Source organism: Callospermophilus lateralis, chromosome 5 (assembly GCF_048772815.1).
Source record: "Callospermophilus lateralis isolate mCalLat2 chromosome 5, mCalLat2.hap1, whole genome shotgun sequence".
NCBI lineage: Eukaryota > Metazoa > Chordata > Mammalia > Rodentia > Sciuridae > Callospermophilus > Callospermophilus lateralis.
In genome coordinates, this window is record NC_135309.1 from 94,501,237 (window position 1) to 94,522,243 (window position 21,007).

The 21,007-nt window shown below is 33.2% G+C and overlaps 1 protein-coding gene across 1 annotated transcript in view; it reads right to left on the reverse strand.

The window, feature by feature from the left end:
• Positions 1-2,955: 2,955 nt before the first annotated feature.
• The window catches only part of Polr3g (RNA polymerase III subunit G), a 34,764-nt gene continuing 16,712 nt past the window's right edge, over positions 2,956-21,007 (reverse strand). Inside the window, exons 4-8 of the mRNA XM_076856033.1 lie at positions 18,086-18,142; positions 16,402-16,452; positions 12,802-12,884; positions 8,413-8,562; positions 2,956-3,092 (exon numbers count right to left, since the gene is read on the reverse strand). Of these exons, the coding sequence (XP_076712148.1) occupies positions 3,006-3,092; positions 8,413-8,562; positions 12,802-12,884; positions 16,402-16,452; positions 18,086-18,142 (428 nt within the window). The 3' untranslated portion in view covers positions 2,956-3,005. The remainder of the gene's footprint in view (positions 3,093-8,412; positions 8,563-12,801; positions 12,885-16,401; positions 16,453-18,085; positions 18,143-21,007) is intronic.

Sequence of the window (21,007 nt, forward strand, 5' to 3'; positions counted from 1 at the left end):
TTTATAGGTCATAAATGTAAAGAAAAAAAAAAAAAAAGGAAATTTTAGAAGAAGAGTGTTTAGAGGGTTTTCTTCCTGGAAGACTTGCTCAGGCATGGTCTACAACTTGCTTATGAAGTCATGGATCAATCATATAAAATGCTCTATTTATCTGTAAATTTTACTGGTAAGACAAAAATATCTCTCCTTCAAAAATACTAATTTTAAAAAATTGAGAAAGTTCTTTAGAACATTTATTAATGGAGGAAACTGTGGGGTTTTTTCCATATGTTTCTCCTTGATTTTCCCATTTTTAAAAGCATATTGATCTTGAAATTGTGTTTAGATTTTTTTTTTTTTTTTTTTTTTTTTTTTTTTGGTTAAAAGGAGATTTTTACAAAGTCCAGAAACTTTAGCTACATTAAAGCAAAGTTACTGATCTGAAGGTGGTAAGGGAGGAAAGGCTAAGAAGAATTGTCTGAATTTCTTAGCATTATCTGGTCATTTACCAAACCAGTGATCACAGTAATATTATACTGTCTTCCAAATCTCTTGGTTTGCCATTAAAACTTTTTTCCTAATCACATACCTAGAGTTTTCATTTGTTGTTTGTGATGGTTTATTCAAAGATATTTCACAGAGGTAACCCTGCTCAATAAATACATAGTTACTATGTAAAACCTGTATTTACAAACTACTTTTTCTTACCTATTAATAAAGGTTGAAATTAAAAATATTAAACAAAAGGACACAATTTTATTTTGTAAGAATTTAATGTTAAATACAGAAAAATAAACATTACAGCAACCAGGTTTGCTTGTTATAATAATTTTAAAGACACATCACCAATAAGTATTTTGTGTTTATGTGTGTGTGTGTGTGTGTGTGTGTGTGTGTGTAGGTACACACACACACACACACACGTATATATTAAGCTATCTCTTGCCTTCCTGTGGAATAACTTCACAGTCTCAGATCTTCAACCAGAAAAAGAAAAGAAAAAGATGGTTTATGCTGGTAAAGCAATATTCAGACCCTGTCTGATCTCATGATTAGCATACTTTAAAATTGTAAAAAGTTGTTCCAAAGTGGGGAAATAAGTTTAAATGAGAGATGGCCAGGACCTCTAAAGAGTAAACCCTTGTCCAAAGGTGCTGGCCTAACTATCTTTAGGACTATAACTAAAGACAAATATAAAACTAGGAAAAGAAATACCTTTACCTTCAGTGTATTTGCCTGGTTCAAGCTTTGATCTGCACATTTATAATAAAGAAAGTAAACAAATATAGAAATAAGATTTCTATAAACAAAATGGTATTTGGCTCTGGTACACCAAAGGAAGTGAGAATAAAACACCTATGTTAATTATTCCCAAATGACAACTTTGCCATTATTACTAAAAACTTCATCTGAGGTTTCTATTCTAATAGATTGCAGCTTTAAAGAAGACTTATTCATATTTCCATTTAGAATCTTAAGATCTTTTGATACATTCCTTTAAATGAGAAGTCACATACTATGAGTACAGCATTAAACTAATAAGATGGGTTCTCACACCCATCTTGAATTATTTGAGGAAGTATTTCGATTGAAAATGATCTTTTTCCTGAGACAATCATGTTGCAAAATTGCACAAGACAATACAAATTTTCCCCACAAATGAAAGATGGGAAAACCTGATTATGAGGAAAACATTTGTTTCTCAAAATGTTTTTCAGTCACTTTCTAAGCTTCAACTATTTAAAAGGTAAGAATCAAATTTAAGATATGATCATTTATTTCTCTAAAGTAAGAGAATGTAAACATGGTAAATTCTGGTTAGTGTTTAAACACTTTTTATAGGAAGTAATTTACAAGCGGAAAAACTAAGGCACAGAAAAATAATCAAGTTTCACGGTTGAACTTAATATTACAGTAGAAATAAAATTTAGGGCTCTGATTCTCAGGTTAGTGGGTAATGAGTAATATCTTCCCAATAGGTAAAAATGAATTTTCTTCGTTTGTTTTGGTGGGTAATGAGAAGTAGTCTGTTTTTGAAATCTATTATATGAATTTCCTTGAAAATCTTTGGCATATTTAAGTTTTTGGAGACTTGAGGTTTCTAGGCATTTTCTCCCCAGAATATAAAATGGCAGGGAGCTAGCTTTTAAGTTAAACAAAAAAGATTAATGACCTGAGTTAATTCTATATTATAATCAACTATACAGCCTTTGAGTCCTGTGAAGCATAATAGAGGCCACTACACTAGACCAAATTCACACTCATGCTTTCTACCATGAAATTTATATAACCAGGACTTATGTACTTAAGTAATAAACAAGATGTTTCAGTCTGATTTTTCAAAAGCCCAACTATTTGAACATGTCAAACTTACTACAGAGGATCACTAACTCATATTTTGTATGGTATGAAGTTAGCCCCAAATTCAAGTATTTATAATATTCATCCCAAATGAAAGCCTCTCCGTACTGGCTGACATGTGAAATTTAAATAGATCAGATTGATATTTTTCCCTGCATGTATGTTTTTGATCATAAAACCTCCAATCTTATAAGTTTGCACTTTAAGAGCCCAGGCAGGTTTGAGGAGTCATAATGTAATACTATAGAACATAGCACGTAAAAGATAATTTTCAAGTTTCTTTGTTTTTAAAGTGCTCCATGTGCTATATTAAATCATCTTCAGGTGATAGAAATCCATTTCAACTAGTAATAATTTTACAAAAAAGATCAGTTAAACAAGAATAAGTTGTTCAAGTATGTATGAATACATAGATTAAGAGATGCAAAAACTCTTTAGCATAATCAAATCCAAATAATACAAAAATCCACTAACATACACAAGAGGGATGGCAAAGTTGTTAAGGAGGAATGTCAGAGTGTCAGATAAATTTAAAAGGTAACTAATGTATAAAAGCAATTATGACTATTTCAGTAACAAATATTTATCCAACAAAACATAAATCAAGTCTGTCCAACTGCTTAGAAGCTATATTATCATTAATTTTTTTCTTGAGAAATTTATGGCTAATAGGTTGCTTCATCCATATTGTCGTCACTTTCTGCACCAAAATCATCTCCATCTTCAAAATATGAATTAATGTAGTCATTTTCCTAAGTGAAATGATATATTTCTTAGTAAAACTAAAAAGTAGTAACATTATTATTAAAGAATACAATGTAGACTGTTACTTTAAGTTTATAAATACCAAAATTAGGTAATAAAATAAAACAGGCTTACAAGAAGAGTCTTTGCTTTTTAAAAATCTCTAAAAGACACATTAGTTTTCATACATGTCTGCCTGTGCTACTTTCTTCCTCAAGACACCACTTCCTAGTATTCTCAGGCACCAACTACTTTAGACAACATGAAGGTTTGGCCAATTCATCACAGCAGATATATCTAAAGCAGTTTTCCCTAGTGGGATGATACATCGGTTAGTGAACTTAAAATACCATGTATCTACCAAATGCATGGACAGGTATCTCCTTACTTTGACTTACCTACATAAGTGTCTACGTCCAGCTTATTAGGATTTTTCCAGTCCAGAAAGTTGGCCTGGTTTCTCTGGTGCCAAGATTCAGAAATGTCTAGAAACCTAGCTGAAGCCCAGAGCCTTTGTACTGGGAAGGGATGTGGCAAGGGTGAGAGTTCAAATGAGACCACCATATAAATAGTCATAATTCTATATATAACCTCAGCACACATGCATGTGTGGAAATGTAAGCAAGACAACTGATACATAAAAGTAGAAATGAGTAAGGAAGGGCAACTCTAGTACCCTAAAGTGTATATTACTTGGTTGTTAGACATAAGCACTTCCTTCAACTATTTCAGTGGTTTGAATGAGGTAGTTTTGAGAAATTATACTCTTGATATACGAATAAAGTAGCAGAATCTGTTGAAACTGATGGCTCATTTGATCCTTGTTTTTTTCTTGAATTACAATATTAAAAACCTTGAATAAGAACAAAGTTTTTGCTGGGGCTGTAGCTCAGGGGCACAGTGCTTGCCTAGCATGTGTGAGGCACTGGGTTTGATCTTTAGCACCACATAAAAATAAATAAAGGCATTCTGTCCATCTACAACTACAAAAATATATTAAAATTAAAGAACAAAGTCTATATTTTCTTGATTTAATATATAGGTATTATACAGATAATTTGTTCCATTTTATCCTTCAAAACAAAATGCTCATGAAATTGACAATTCATTGAGTAAATTAATGCCACAAATTTTCAACTAAATAATTAGTAGCTAAAAAGAGCAAAAAGGATAACTTTACATCTAGAAAGGCTTTAATGGAGTTCTCTTTTCAATTGCTCACTCAAAATACCTCATTTCTCTATTAGTTTGAAGAAGCTTTTTGCTTTTGTTTAATTTTTTAATAAAATGGAGTTATATGTACCCACTTACAAAAACAATGAATACTGGGACTCAAGAAGAACTCTGCACTGGGTTTTAGCAAAATACTGCACAATACAGTTTAAATCCACTGTAAAAGGAGATCTTAATTTCAATCCAGATGTGATCCACAGTCAACTCAAGTGGACTTTTCCAAAAATCACTGTTATCCAGAACACTGCCACTACCCACTAGAATCTAGTAGCACTCATATGCTAGTTGTGACAACCAAAACTGTCTCCTGACTTTAACTAATGTTGGTTTTGTTTTGTTTGTTTTTTGTACTGGGGGTTGATCCCAGGGGCACTTAGCCCCTGAGCAATATCCCCAATCCTTTTCTTAATATTTTATTTAAAGACAGTGTCTCACTGAGTTGCTTAGGGCTCGCTACATTGCAGAGGCTGGCTTTCAACTTGCAATCCTTCCTGCCTCAGTCTTTTGAGTTGCTGGGATTACAGGCATGCACCACCATGCCCACTAACTAATGTCACTTAAAGGACAAAATTATTGCTGACTGAGGAGACCTGGTTGACAGCAACATGTTTGAATTATGATCCATACTTTGCTCCTTCTAGTCCAAACAACTGAGCTTTCTACAATACCAGTATAATCACACTACTACAATTCAGAGACTAGCAGGAAGAACTCAAGATACCACAAAAAAGTATAAGAAACATAAAAATGAGAAGCATTATATATCAAAAAGAAAGGGCAGCAATCATGTTTCCCTTGGCACTTAGAACAATGCCTTGTGTACAGTAGATGCCCACAGTCTTCTTAATTGTTTAATTAAAATAAAAGAAATAATGTCTTAAAGGAATTATTATAATAACCCAATCAATAAATGGGCAAAGGAACTGAACAGAAATTTCACAGAAGAGGAGAGAGGATCAGTTAACAAATATATGAAAAAATGTTCAACATCTCTAGCAATTAGAAAAATGCAAATTAAAACTACACTGAGATTTCATCTCACTCCAGTCAGACTGGCAATTATCAAGAATACAAGTAACTATAAATGTTGGCAAGGATGTGGGTTCACTCATATATTGCTAATAGGAATGCAAATTGGTGCAACCACTCTGGAAAGCAGTATGGAGATTCCTTAGGAAACTTAAAATGGAACCGCCATTTGACCCAGTTATCCCACTCCTCAGCACACATCCAAAGGACCTGAAATCAGCATACTATAGTGACACAGCTACATCAATGTTTATGGCAGCTCACTTCACAGTAGCTAAGCTTGGAACCAACCTAGGTGCCCTTCAACAGATGAATGGATAAAGAAAATGTGGTGTAGGTATATACAATGTACTATTACTCAGCCATAAGGAAGAATGAAATTATGGCATTTGCCAGTAAATAGATGGAACTGAAGACCATCATTCTAAGTGAAATAAGCCAAACCCAAAAAACTAAAGGTGGAATGTTCTCTCTGATATGTGGATGCTAACACACATAAATGGATGTGTGTGGTGGGTAGAAGTTTGTTAGATTAGACAAAGGGCAATGAAGGGAAGAGAAGGAAGATGGCAACAGGAGAGACAGTAGAATGAATTGGAGGGCTGGGGATGTGGCTCAAGCGGTAGTGTGCTCGCCTGGCATGCATGCGGCCTGGGTTCAATCCTCAGCACCACATACAAACAAAGATGTTGTATCTGCCGATAACTAAAAAATAAATATTAAAATTCTTTCTCTCTCTCTCTCTCCCTGTCTCACTCTCTCTTAAAAAAAAAAAAAAAAAAGAATGAATTGGATATAACTTTCCTGTGTTCACATATGAATACACAACCAGTATAATTACACATCATGTACAATCACAGAATGGGAAGTTATACTCCATGAATAATGTGTAAGATGTCAAAATACATTCTACTGTAAAATATAACTAAAAAGAACAAATATTAGAATAAAAAGAGTTGTCATATTTTTTCCAAGTGTTGAATGCTTCAGAAAAGCCATGTGAAATAAGGACTAAATTTTGTCTGTGGTAGAGTTCACAGCAATAAATTGAATAACATGGAGGTAAAAATAAGATTAAAAATTGCTCAATGGGGGAGAGAGGTGAGCAAATGATGACAGCTGAAGCAGCTTTGTGACAGCATGATAGTTGGAAGGACAATGTGGGAAACATTTTATACTGAGAGATAAATATGTAAAAAAAGATATCAAAAATATGGAAAGGGAAATGACCTGAGGCTTATGGTTTGAAAAAAAAGAGCAGAATGATTAGCACCAAATAGGATGAAGGGAATTTCTTCCACTGATAAAAAAAAAAAAGCAAAGGAAGAGGTAAGACATTGAGATTGAAGACAGAGAATATGAAATTAAGGGAATTTCCTCTAATGGCTCTATTTTCTATATGCAGTAACTATTTCCTGCCAAGAGTGCAAGAAAAAGTGGTAAAGAAGTGAGAAGAACAAAGATTATCTGAAATAATTATACAGTGGTAATTTAACAAGAGAAACAGGAAATATGTTAGCTGACAAAGTGGGGTTACTATTTTATTTAGTGGCATTAGTATCTGTGATTCCTCAGAAATGCTCACTACATAGGTTTGAAGGGAAGAAGAAGCAAAGAGCAGAAAAGATCAAGGACTGCTTTTGTCTAGAGAGTGTGCTGGGAGACCAAATATAAGACAGAGTAATGTCGAGAGAATGAAAGGTAAGCAAGGATCTAAGCCCTTTAGAGAAGGAAATTAAAACAGGAACCAATAATAGGAGACTAAGGATCAGTTGTATCAGCAGTCTCAATCAGAGTGCAATGAGAAGAGTGATCTGGAAAGAGAGCTGGGTACAAATAAGACATGTTTAATTTTAAATGTTTAAACTTAAAATTTATCTGCAAGAATAAAGAGAACACTCAGGAAAATTCTGACAAAAAAGGGAAGCAGGAAAGACAGGCCAACTTGTTCCAGAAGTAGATCAATGGAAAAAGAGTTCAGACACACATCTATAGTAAATATGGCGATCTAATAATGGACAGAGGCAAAGTTTTAAATCAATGAGGAAAGCAAATCATTTAACAAATGAGCTTAGCAGCCAGTTAGCCACTGGAAACATAAAAATCTATCTCTCCATTTATATCAATAGAAATTTCAAAAAATGCAAAATGTAATGCAAAATAATTAGAACAGAAAGTCTTCACATTTGGAGCTGTTTCAGGTGAAGACAAGATTCAGAATATGTTAAAAAGAAGGTGAAATGGAATGGCTGGGCACAGTTGCATATATCTGTAATCCCAGCAACTTGGGAGGTTGAGGCAGGAGGATCAGAAGTTCAAAACCAGCCTCAGTAATTTAGCAAGGCCCAAAGCAACTTAACGAAACCCTGTCTCAAAATAAAAAGATAAAAAGGGCTGGGGATGTGGCTCAATAGTTAAGCGCCTTTGTGTTCAATCCCTGGTACCAAAAAACAAAAACAAAAACACATTGAAATGAACTGAAGATGAAGTTCAGCAGAACAGAGAAGAAACTCTTAGCCTAGGCTTGTTGTATGAAGTGTTGACACAGCTGCAAAGAGGCTATGACCAATAAACTTGATTAACTCCAGCTTTTGAAATGCACCATGTTTCTAAAATTGGAAATACCAAATCCAAAACATGGAGTCCTGATTAAGCCAGACACCTGAAACTAAACCATCAATATTCTCTAATAATGTCCATGCTGTCATGGTACCACTGTAAGGACTCCCTTCCAGACCTGTATGACTAAACTCTCTACTACCTTAAATGGCTGACTAAAGTTTTGATAAGATTTGTTAATTGCACTTAATCTGATAAATTGCCTTAATTTATGGAATTCCACTTACAAACTTGTGTAGGAAGTTACTTTATCTTTCAGTTTGACATTATTATCATTTCAGTGCTATAATAATTCTCTTGATACCAAGGAATTGATGCCAGTGACAAGAATATACTTCTGGTTCCTATCAAGCTGGTTATTGATTTTAATTACATAGCATACATCTGATTACTTATTAGACAATTTTTATGGTTGGTAACTGTTACTCTCCCCCAGTAGACCTTTACCTCCTCTTGCTCTTCTTCATCATACTCCTCCTCTGCAGCATCCTCATTGTCATCGTCATCATCATCGCCTTCTTTACTTTTCTCTTTGCTTCCTTCTTTTTCTTCATTTTCCTCATCTGATTTTTCACCATCACCTCTCTTTTCCAATTCCTGGTATAAGTGACTTTCATTAATTTATATGAAAGCACTAAACTTTGATCTCCCAGCCCAGCCCAAAGAGAACATACTTTCCTCTAATCCCATTTTACCTCCACACTATGAGTTGGAAACCATAAGTTGACTCAAGAAAGGAAGCACTCACTGTCCTATAATTACATGAGTATTTCTTTGATTTTGTAACTTAATAGTTGGATCTTAGGTAATGCTGGGTTTGTCAGCTCTGATGAACAATGCTTTATTTTATGATTTCTATCCTACCTCCCTCTAAAAAATTTGACATGATTTAGTTTATAGAGAAAAACTTTCAGAATGTTATTTTGTTTCCCTTTTAACATAAAAGGAGAAAAAAAAGAATGTAATGGTAATATTTCAAATTGTCCATGTTTTTGTTTATAAGTGAGACTGCTGAAAACCACAGTGTCATTCTGGGAGAAAGTATCCTAATCACAGACTATCCCTGTCTATCTCTGTCTTGTTCTTCATTGTTTACTTCACATTTGCAGGATTTTATAATATATCTGGAAATTAAAATTTAGATCGCACTCAACGCTAGTGATCATTAGCAACTCTAAGAGAGGAAACAAAGGAGAGAATCCAAATTATGAAAGTTTTGATTGCCTGATGGCTACACTTATCCACTTGGTAAAAATCATTATGCTACCTTCTCATGGCATATAAACTTTACTTTAAAACTGCATCTTTGCATTTCTATTATGACTACCAATGATTTTCTTCATTAGATAAAAAAAGACCTGTTGTTATTACTGTCACTCTCTCCTAAATTGTACTATTGCTCACTTTGCAAAAATGTTAGAAATTCAAAAGTCTTCTAGAAGGTAGGTATAACAATAAATTCATATTAATACTAATAATGAAGGCTTTATTTTAGCTAATTTGTTATTCTTTTTTGTTTAACATTTTTTAGTTGTCAATGGATCTTTATTTAGTTAATTTACTTATATGTGGTCCTGAGAATCAAACCCAGGGTCTCACGCATGCCAGGCAAGCATTCCATCACCAAGCCACAACCCCAGCACCAATTTGTGATTATTCGTAAGTAGTAATTAGAACACTTATCCATCAACAAATGCACCATCTGTTTCACAATATATGTGCTTTGTAGATTATATATGAACAGAAAACCTGTTATATCTGAGATGGTTACAACTTAGCTATTTATTTGTTGGTTCTTAAATATTTATTTAGGAAATCCTTTTAATTATATCCAAGTTGAAGTTAAAGAAATCAAAGGCAATGAGAGGACATCATGTAGATTCAATTTCTTAGCAAGATCTCCTTTTCTTGTGTATAAACACTCCACTCAGGAAGAACAAATAAGACCAAGGTAATAAACATGAGATGATTTATCTTGATACCGTCTTTTATGTTGCCTTATGAGTTATTACTGCATTATAATGTGTGTGATTTTTCTAACTGGCAATGTTCTCGGAAAAATTACAAGTAAACAAAATACTTGCAGATGAAATAGATCTTTTAAAACATCTGTAAAACACACACACACACACACACACACACACACACACATATATATATGATACTGTGTTAATACTAATTAATAAATGAAATTTTGTCTTTTCTATTTTAATCAGATCATAAATAAAAAAGGCCTGAAATGCATAAGTTTGGGTAGTTAAAATGGAAATTGTGCTATAATCATTTAACTCTGTGCAAGATATTTACTGTTTCTGAAAAAAAACTATTAATTATTATTTTATAATTAGCAGTTATTTAACCAGTTTATAGAAAAAATTTTTAAATACCGAACATTCAGTGTGACATAGGGATAAGGAAGTCTACATTTTTACTACTGTCATCTCAAATATCTTTAAATAAATAACTTCATCTTTCTACCCCCCACACCCAAACCAAACCCATAAAGTACTTAAGTAGATTAACAAACAGAAGAGTTCTATGACATTCTGTTAAAAAGTGATTCCAGAGCCACACAATTTAGCTCAATACTTCCTCCTTCTGGGTTAAGGTACCGGTGTGAGCCCTTCTGATTGGTAGCTTCCATTTTCTCTTCTATGTTATTTAACTACCTAAGCTTACTACATTAAATATTTAAGAATAAAAAATAATAATGTAATGTAAAATCATTTCAAAGACAGTCCATTTACATATGGAGAACTGTTCTTCTATCCTAAACACTATACAGGCACCACATAGAACCTCCCCTCTATGTAATGCAGAAATAAGAAACTTGTATGCCAGTTTATTGCTGGCTGATTATTCATGAGATCTGACTGTATGTTGCTACCTCCCCATATAAGGGTATTCTATTGTAATCAGTTTGAACCTTCTTTTGCTGAACAAATGAACAATCACAGAATCAAATAGAAATAGCTTTCGTAATATTAAAGTTGCTAACTCACTGGGATATCTAGATCTAAAACTCCAATTTTAACACTGTTTTCTGGAAATGGTATTAAATGTAAAGAATAAGAAAATAGTTTGTTCTGAAGAGAAACCACACCCAGAGGTGCAGATTAATCTTCCCTATAGCTTCTTACAGTCATTGCAGCAACTTTTTCCAGGAGGCTTTAAGAGCAGCCAGAACTGTGTTCAATCAGTACAAGCTAGATGTCCTGCAATCTCATCTATCATTCCACCACAGTTAAGCCTGACAGTTATTACTATTCCTTTATCAATCCTCTGGCTTTATTTTCCAGACATGTTATCTCAGGCTCAAGTATGGGCCAAAAAATAAAATAGCAAAAAAATGAGTTTCTGCCACCAAGTAACTGTGTCAGCTTGATCTGGCAAGTAATTGTTTACACCTTTGACTTCCTCCTCTGTAAGTAAGGAATAATAATACCCACCTCTCTTTTGGTGTTTCAAACTCTTAAGGTTATACTGCATGTAAAGGCTTGTCAAAGAGCCTGGCACATAGTAAGTTCTCAGTAACTTACTGCTATTATCATTATCAATGCATAGTAAATACACACATTGGTATTGTGAGTAATTTGGTATAAACTCCAGGGAGAGCAATATGGCAATAATTAATCATTTTATAAGTAGATAAAACAATTGGCCCAACAAATCCATTTCTAGCAATCTACTCATGTGAAATGACATACTCAACATGAACTCATTGCATCATTATTGATAACAGTAAAACACTACAAAAAACATAATGTCCAGCATTAATTGAATTAATTAGGGCACATTCTTACAGTGCAGTCACCAAAAGAATGAGACAAGTTTTGAACAACTAATAATAATAATAATAATAAAAATAAAAAAAGAATGAGGCAACTCTATACAGACTGATATGGAACCACCTCCGAGATATTTTGTTAAGTGATAAAATGAAGATGCAGAAGACTGAGATATACTGTCTTTTGTCTTTAAAAAGGGAGATTCTGTTTTTGTTATACATAAAAATATTCTGGAAGGCTATACAAGAAACACTGATAGTCAACAGTGAGGGAAATAAATGACTGGGAGAGGGATGGGAGGGCAATTTTTCAGTCTATTAACGTTCTGATTTATTTTATCTGTTTATTTTTTAAAATAGTATCTTTACTGTTAACTTGAAGCAGGAGGATCACAAGTTTGAGGCCAGATTAATGAGACTGTTTGAAAATAAAATTTAAAAAGGGCCGGGGATATAACTTAATAGTATTGCATACCTGGATTAATTCCCCCATACTGGGGGTAGGGACATGGAAAAAAGTAAGTGGGGCTGGGGGGTAAAGAGAGAAGAAAAAGATAAAAAAATTAATTAATTAAGATACAATTTTTTCCTCAATAGAACCTGCTATATATATATATTATAAGACATGAGGGGAAAAACATTTTAAAAAGTACATATACACTAATAGTAGGAAAAATGAGATTTTTTTTTTGAAAGAACTATATTTTAGGCAACCTTTTCATGTTTCTCTCCTCTCCACAAATAATTCAAATGCAAGGGGAAAATAGGGATATGGTAGAAAGAAAGCCTGTGGTAGAGGTTGAGGTACTTTGCCAGGTAAGTGGTCAAGAAGGATGGAGGGGGGAGGGGGAGAGGGGAGGGGGAAGGGGGGAGGGGGAGGTTTCCACATGTCCCAGGTAACAAAGTTCAAACCTTCTCATTGGCTTTTGTGGAGGCTTGCTTCTGCCAAATCCATTTATTAAAAAGTAAGAGAAGGCTGAAAGGTTAAAGTGAGAAGGAATCATTTTACATATTTTCAGTTTGTTTTTATAGTAAGAAGAAAACCCTACCTCAATTTTTTTCAAAACATCTGCAGTATTAGCGAGTGAAGTACCTTTGTCTGTATCTTTTGCCTTTTTGGATTTTGGGTCTGCTGAAATAAAACCACCAGTTAACATATTTTTCTATAACAGCAACCATGATTATATTTTTGTGCCTTTTCATATGCTGAATAGTATAGTAGTATGTCACATGAAGCAGTCACATAATTTTAGACTGAATTTATTTTCTCAAAGAATAAACAAAATAAATCATCACAGCTCTCCAATGTCCAATCAAAACAAATGATAATCACCTCATAAGATATATTTTAAGACTGTAGCCAGATATATTTTTACTAAGTACTGAAAATTTGAATTTGCAATTAGTACCATTAGGGACAAAATTGCTAAAACGTTACCTCAGGTGGAAGCACTTTATTACCAGGAAATGCTCCCCAAATTTTATCTGCATTAGCTTTCTGTTCAGTCATTAGCATTTCATTTTAACCAAAGCAATGTTACTAGGTTTGAAAAATAAAAAAGAAGTGTTGGATAAAAATGGTAAAAGAGACAAGAAAGAGGTTTTATTAGGTACAATAAAGAACTACATTTGGAGTGAAGAGTAAAATGGTTAAACTGAACACATCCATCATATAAATCTCAAAACTCAAAGCATATAAATTAAACATTCTAATTTGGGATATATAATTTGTTTTACCCATATAAAAATATTGCCTTATTTAAGGCTATTCTGAAACTGCATAGAACATAGAATTATTTCACACATAAATTCTGCCAGCTACCAAAGCATTATGATAGGCTAAAAATTGTACCATTATCATCAGAAGTATTACATCTCTTTTCCAAGATCAAACTAAATACCTAGAAATTACTTGTTAACAGAAGAAAGCATGGCTTAGAAAGATGTAATTTTATTAAAGATTAACATTTAACCTACAGAAGAAGAAATTTTTAGATTGTGGTGAATGACCTATAACTGACGGAATTCCCCTTTAGGAGTTATTGAGCTCAGAGCTCCCAAACATGTATTAGTGAGGTTTGCTCAAACAAAAGTGACAGATGTAATGATCTTTATCTTTCTCTGCCCTCCTTAAGGGCAAAAGCTCTTTAATATGAACTGTGGCACACAGAGTATTGCATATGAATGAGATCTGAATAAATATTGTAATATCAATGACAAAACCTATTAGCTAAGAATGTGATTTACTCATATCATGAAGTCTTTTGCTCTAAGGAATACTTATCAAATTATTTAATTTCATAATATATAAGTCTGTAAAATGGATACTATACAAATGGTCAGGTAAATATTCTTATATAAATTACTGATTTGTTAACTAAAAGTCAGTTATAAGAACTGGGGCAGAGCACTTTCCTAGCAAGTGTGAGGCTGGGTTCGATCCTTAGCACGGCATAAAAATAAATAAATAAAAAACAATTAAAAAAAAAAAAGAATCACACCAATCTATATTTAAGAAAAAGAAGTCAATTAAAGAATTGAGTCCACTCAGCACTTTAGCTACATATTATTTGGGTTTTATATAATGCCTAATCCTATATGAATAATTGGGGGAGAAGTATCAAGGACTATTTTGTCCCCAAATATAGCCAAATGTATGTATATATTTGAAATTTTGTTTGTTTCTCTTTCTTTCAACACCTGTTGAACTGATTCTTCAAGAAAACCTTTTTTCACCTATGACTCTTTTGGTACTGTTTACTTTCCCTAAATCAGTGAAGGCCATCAAAAGGGAGAATACAAGCCTACGAAGAAGAAATCAAAAAAATTACACCATGTGCATAAAAAATATTATAACAGAATGGGAAAAAGAAAGCTTTGTTATTGTTTTGATTTTTAATAAATGGAATTCTGCTACACTGGAAGATTTTACAAGATTAATGTATACATAAAGCTCCAAGGATGAGCAGTCCTTGAAAAATATTTGAAAACATTAATTCTAAAATGGACACATTTTTTTCAGCTCTTGAAAGAATACTACTGATTTATGATCCATGAAGACATCGCCAGAATCTTTCATGCACATGTACATTATTATGAAAATATTTCCTCAAAAAAAATCAAGGGTTTAATAGACAGTAGATAACTCTGATATCTCCATACTTTCTGTATTCAAGCTAAATATTTTATGTAATAAGACTTTAAAATAAGATAGAAATACTTCCAACTTTTACATATATATATATATATATATATATGTAGATATTTATGTTTTTACACATATGTATACATAAAAATAAATTATATCCTTCAAACTGCACTTTACTATATGTCAATTATACCTCAATAAAGCTCTTAAAAAAGCAATGGGAATTTCCTCTTCTCTTAGTTGCTAAGTGCACCGTTCTTAACTTCTCTGGCTACTCCCTTTTTCTCTTCATTCTTGATGCCAAAATTCTCTAAAGACTCATCTACACTAGAGGTTTCCATTCCTAAGGTCCCACTTACTGCTTAACCTATTCCAATACAGACCTATCCAAGTCATTTAAAAAATTCTCCCTGAGGATACCCATGACTGATATAAAAAGATAAACTGATGTTTTTCAGTCTTTGTCTTACCTGACCTGTCTGCAGCATTTTTAACCTCCCTGAACACTGCTGACCACTTTCTGAAATATCCTTCCCGGTTGTAGGTTCTTCCTCCTGTGGCTCTGGTTTCACCTCTCCCTCTCTTTCTACTCCTTCGCTCTGCTGATTCAGTCTCCTGGACCAGTCCATTAAATGCTGGCATTACTCCAAGCTCAGGCCCTCTTTCCTCTTAATTATCGAATTGCATCCTAGATGATTTCATCCCTTCTCACAACTTCAACTATCATCTCTCTGCTGATGACTACCACCTCCATTCTAGGTCCACACCCCTGTTTCCCACCACATGGTCAAATATTTCTGTTTATCTCAAAGGAACCAGAAAAAAATATCTCTGAACCAAATTCATGATTTTCTCTCACAACCTGAACTTTGTCCATGTCCCTCCAACCACCTCATGTTAGTAAACGCCCACTCATCATTCAATATCAACTCCACTTCCTTTTCCTAGAAGAACCCTTTCCACACCTCCCAATGAAGGCAGTCATTTAATGTTTTTTTCTACACTTGACTGGCAACTCCAGGAAGGCATAGATAGTGCCACAATGCTCTGTGTTTTATTCCTCTCAGCACAGTGTCTGGCAATAGCAAATACTCAATTATTTACTGAATGGAATTACTAAAGAAAAACAAAATGCAAACGTACACTTAGTATTTGTATATACAATATAATTCTATTTTACCAGTTTCCCAGTTGTATAATATTTTACTGTAGCCAGTATAATCATCAAAAATTTTGTAGATATACAAATGAAAAATTCTATATAACTGAAAAGTTTCTCCTAGCACACAAAATTTCCGAAATTGAAAAAAGGACAATAACTAAACAAACCCCCCCAAATCAATAATAGTTACAAAAACAAAGCTTTGACATAACAATCAAAATGCTAGACATATTTTAAGAAAAAACATTCAGAACACTGAACATAACTTCAGGTTGATAATACTGTTAACATAATTAAGCAACAACCTTCTACCTGCATTACTATTGCTACTAAATGTACCTTTTTTGCATTTTTTCCTGGGCATCATCTCTCTTGGGAGTCTTCTCCAATCTGGTGTACAAAAGAAGAAATATAAAAATCTCCATTTCCTCTAGGAATCAGTATTATTGGATATAACTATTTAAAGATATGCCAGTTGCCCATTTAATGACAATAAAATTTCTTAGTATCAAACTGTATAGATTTAGACTAAAATATAACGAATATAACAGACAACGATAAATTTTCTCCTATAAAGAAAAAAAAATGCATTGAAATAACTTTGAAATAGTGCAATGAAATTTGGTGGGTACAAAATCTTAGGATAATTCTTTGGAGATGTTAGAATTACAACTGTTTTTGTTAAAGGATAATTCTTTGGGGATGTTAGAATTACAACTGTTTTTGTTAAATATTATTTATTATATGACTACTTTGTAGGTTGTTAGTACCAATACATGTGAAATGAAATAAATAATTCCAACAATTACCTGAAAACTTAAAAATATAAATAGATGTTGAAAGATAAATTCGCTCCAATAAATGTTTTTTTTTTTTTTTTTTTTGCTTAAATTAGCTAAAAATGGTCCCTCTACTTCTTCACTTTCTTTGAATTTTGGGGGATCTAGGGGGAGAGAACTACCAGTGATTGAACCCAGGGCCTCACATATGCTAGGCAAGCATTCTACCACTGAATTATACTTCCAGCCCCTACTTTTAATTTTTAAGTATAGATATAAGCAGAAAATTGAAGCAAAATAAAAGCAGATTTAATAATACTCTGTTAATAAATAAATTGTGCATTTGAACAAAAGTTAAGTCTCAAGTCCTTTTACATGAATTAATAACTTTTGCTTTTAATCTGTTTTTATAAACTACTCATAGAAGATCATAAGTATGTAAAGAATCATTTGAGAGATGATTATTAATGAAACAGAAGAAATGAGAGGGATCTAAGAGTATTTCCAAGGGGTCCCAATCTTCTTGGTTGATTAACATGAAAAGAGCACTAAAATCCATGGAAATGATAATGCTATTAGTACCATTTAGGAATTTACATAAGGGCAATTTCTATAAAACTATGAACAAAGATAAAAGGTAAGTGAATTTAAATGAAGAAAACTGAGTTCTAGTGTATTGGAAAATGAACCTGATGGATCATTTCATTTCTATAGCAACTGCTTTTTATTCGCAACTGAATGGGCTGGTTGAGACCTCCCCTACAGCCCCTTCCACCCAAGGTAAAATTTTACATGTTGAAAACAAAACTCTTTTAGTTATGGTTCTAATGAAAAGGCATGCTGGCAAATAAAACTAGCCTATGTCTGCTTGAAGAAAAGGAAGATCCATGGGCTCGATTTAAAATATCCTTAAAACTAGTTTTTTACTCTGTCCTCAAAAGCTTTAAAATCATTCAAGAGCAAAGAAGTAAGTGTTCTTTGCAAATTAAAATTGTGACTGTGGCTTCTGAATCTAGAAAACCCAAGAGGCTTTAGCAAGTCCTATTTTTATAAGAATGTATTTTGAAAACTTCAAAAACAACACTTCAATTTTTCCTTGTTATGGTATCAAAATCTTTTCCTCTTGGTTTCCAAAAGATTTACATTACAAATGAGTTACAGAAAATGAACCAGACTGTTTTCCTATGGTGAAATAGAAAACTTATCCTCAAAAAAGTATTTTAAGATCATCTGTTTTATAATACCTGGTTTCCACTCTTCTTTGTATACCTTCATATATCTTTTACTATACCTTTCAATATCTAGGGGAAAAAAGAAGAACAAAAAAATCCATTAGAAATATCAAAAAATTAAGCCATTCTTCTAAAATAATTGCAAACATCCGATAACATCTCTTATTTTATCTTTGGGAGTTTCCTATACCATCATACAATAGCTTGAAAAGAATGGAAATTTAAAAATCAAGGACCAAATCAAGGATCTAAATTTCTTCTAGAAAATGCTCCCATGTAGTACAATTATGTACAATTAACAAACTACTTGTTAATTGTATCTTGTATTAAGAGAAAGATAACTAAGAACAAACAGAGACAACCAGACAGAGCAGGCTTCTTTAGGTACTTAACTTACTTCAGATTAAATGTTTAATATTGCCCTCAAAGTTCTCACTCATAAAAAGAGGTCAACAGAAATGAGGGGGTTATGCATTACAATTATTTCTTTTTTAGAATTTTCTGCAAAACACATTCTGTATGTTGAAAAAATTTAAATAGTATCGTAAGAAAAATTGTTTTAGCCACTTATCACTTGGGTCCAATGGAGGTTTTTTCTTTTACATTTTTCAATATTTTTAAGTTACTTCCAAATTTACAGAAAAATAAAGAAATACTGAAAACCAACTATTGGAACCCAATTTAAGGGTCAAAAAATATGCATAAATTTCCCCAAAGAAAATGTGTAAAAGAACAAAGAACACATGACATTCTGCTTAACATGTCAGCTGGAAAATTAAAATCAAAAGCACAATGAGATACACTTTATGTCCACAAAGGATGGCTAGAATAAAAAAGACAACATGAGGACAAGGTGGTGGAGAAATTGAAGAATTTCTGTTGATGGAAACATAAAATGGTATAGCCACTTTAGAAAAAAGTTTGACAGTTCCTCAAAATGCTAAATATAGTTATCATTTGATCCTAAATATATACCCAACAGAAATAAAAACAAATACCCTCGCAAAATATGTACATGAATGCTCACAGCAGGATATAGCCCCAAAGAGTTGTAGATGGACAAATGCCTTTATTTTGCCTTATTTATTTTTATGTGGTGCTGAGGATCAAACCCAGTGCCTCATACTTGCGAGGCAAGCACTCTGCCACTGAACCACAATCCCAGCCCCTCAAATATATCTTTAAAAAAATTTTTTTTTAGTTGTAGATGAACAATACCTTTAATTCATTTATTTTTTTTTAAGTGGTGCTAAGGCTAGAACTCAGTGCCTTACACATGCTCTACCACTAATCCACAACCCCAGTCCTCAAATATATCTTTAATGGGTTCAAACTTTCATTACTCATGGTTTTCTCCTGACATTTGCATCATCTAAATGATTCCAAATTACAAATGTATTTCTTTACTCTCTCTCTCTCTCTCTCTCTCTCTCTCTCTTTTTTTTTTTTTTTTTTTTTTTTGCAGGGGGTGGGGAGGTACCAGGGATTGAATTCAGAGCATTGGCCACTGAGCCACATCCCCAGCCCTATTTTACAGGCAGAGTCTCACTGAGTTGCTTAGAGCCTTGCTTTTGCTGAGGTTGGCTTTGAATTCGTGATCCACCTGCCTCAGCTTCCCAAGCTCCTGGGATTATAGGTGGGAGCCACTGTGCCTGGATACAAATGTATTTGTAATACATTCTGCCTTATCATACCTGAACTTTCAATTATTTTTCTAGTACTTTCATAATCAAATGCAATACTTTAAAAAACTTTGAGAGCTCATACTTCCATTGAAGAGGGATGGCTCAGTCATCTTTGCTCCATATTTGAAAAACATTTTCATTATTAAACTTAGAATCACCACCGGATGTGATGGCACCTGCCGGTATTCCCAGAGAATCAGGAGGCTGAAGCGAGTTCAAAGCCAGTCTCAGCAACTTATGGAGGAATTAAGAAACTCAGGGAGACCCTGTCTCTAAATAGATACAAAAAAGAGTTGGGGATGTGGCTCAGTGGTTAAGGGCCTCTGGGTTCAATCCCTGGTACAAAAAAAAAAAAAAAAAAAAAAATTGAAATCATTAATATGATCAACCCAATAAACTGTTTCATTTCTACATAATCTATTTTTTCTTAATCATTTTTGGTTTTGCCTTTGACTTCAGCATTTGTCTGCTTATAAAAAACATTGAATAAATTTTATGTGTAAATATCATAAAAGAAAAAAATATGTCACAAGATATCTTAGCAAACAGGATGTTTCGGATTCATATTACAAAATATTATGGGATGAGATCCTTTTCAGATAACATATTTTTAATTCTTAAAGATGTATTATTTACTCATTGATTCTTGAATTTGAGAAAAGTCATCTAAGATACAGTCATCTGAAGACTCACCGTCTGAGATTTTAGTTACATAATCAATTTCTCCATCATTATTAGTGCCCAGAGAGCTGGCATATATCTCTTTGCATTCAACTTCTGATTCATCTAAGAATTGTGAAATATCTTCCTCTGTCAGTTTTCTTCTTGCCATTATGAAGAGAAAATGAAATATTCTGAATTCTCAATTGTATTCAAAACTAAAAGAGGACAAAACAACTACAAAGATGGGGATCTCTACAGACTTCTTTTATATCTTCTTAGAAACTGATGTGACAGAAGGGCACAGTGGTATATTCCCATAATCCCAGCTACTCAGGTGGGCTGATGCAGGAGGATCTCAAGATCAAGGTCAGCCTAGGCAAATTAGTGAGACCTTGTTTCACAATAATTAAAAAATACAAAGTTCTGAGAATAGTTCAGTAGTGAAGAGTTTACCTAGCATGCCGAGTTTGACACCCAGCACTGCAAAAGAAGAGAGGAAAAAAGAAAAAAAAAAACAACAATGATGTAATACTTCAGACAATAGGACAACTGAAGGACAGCATAATAGTGATGATTTATTTCAATA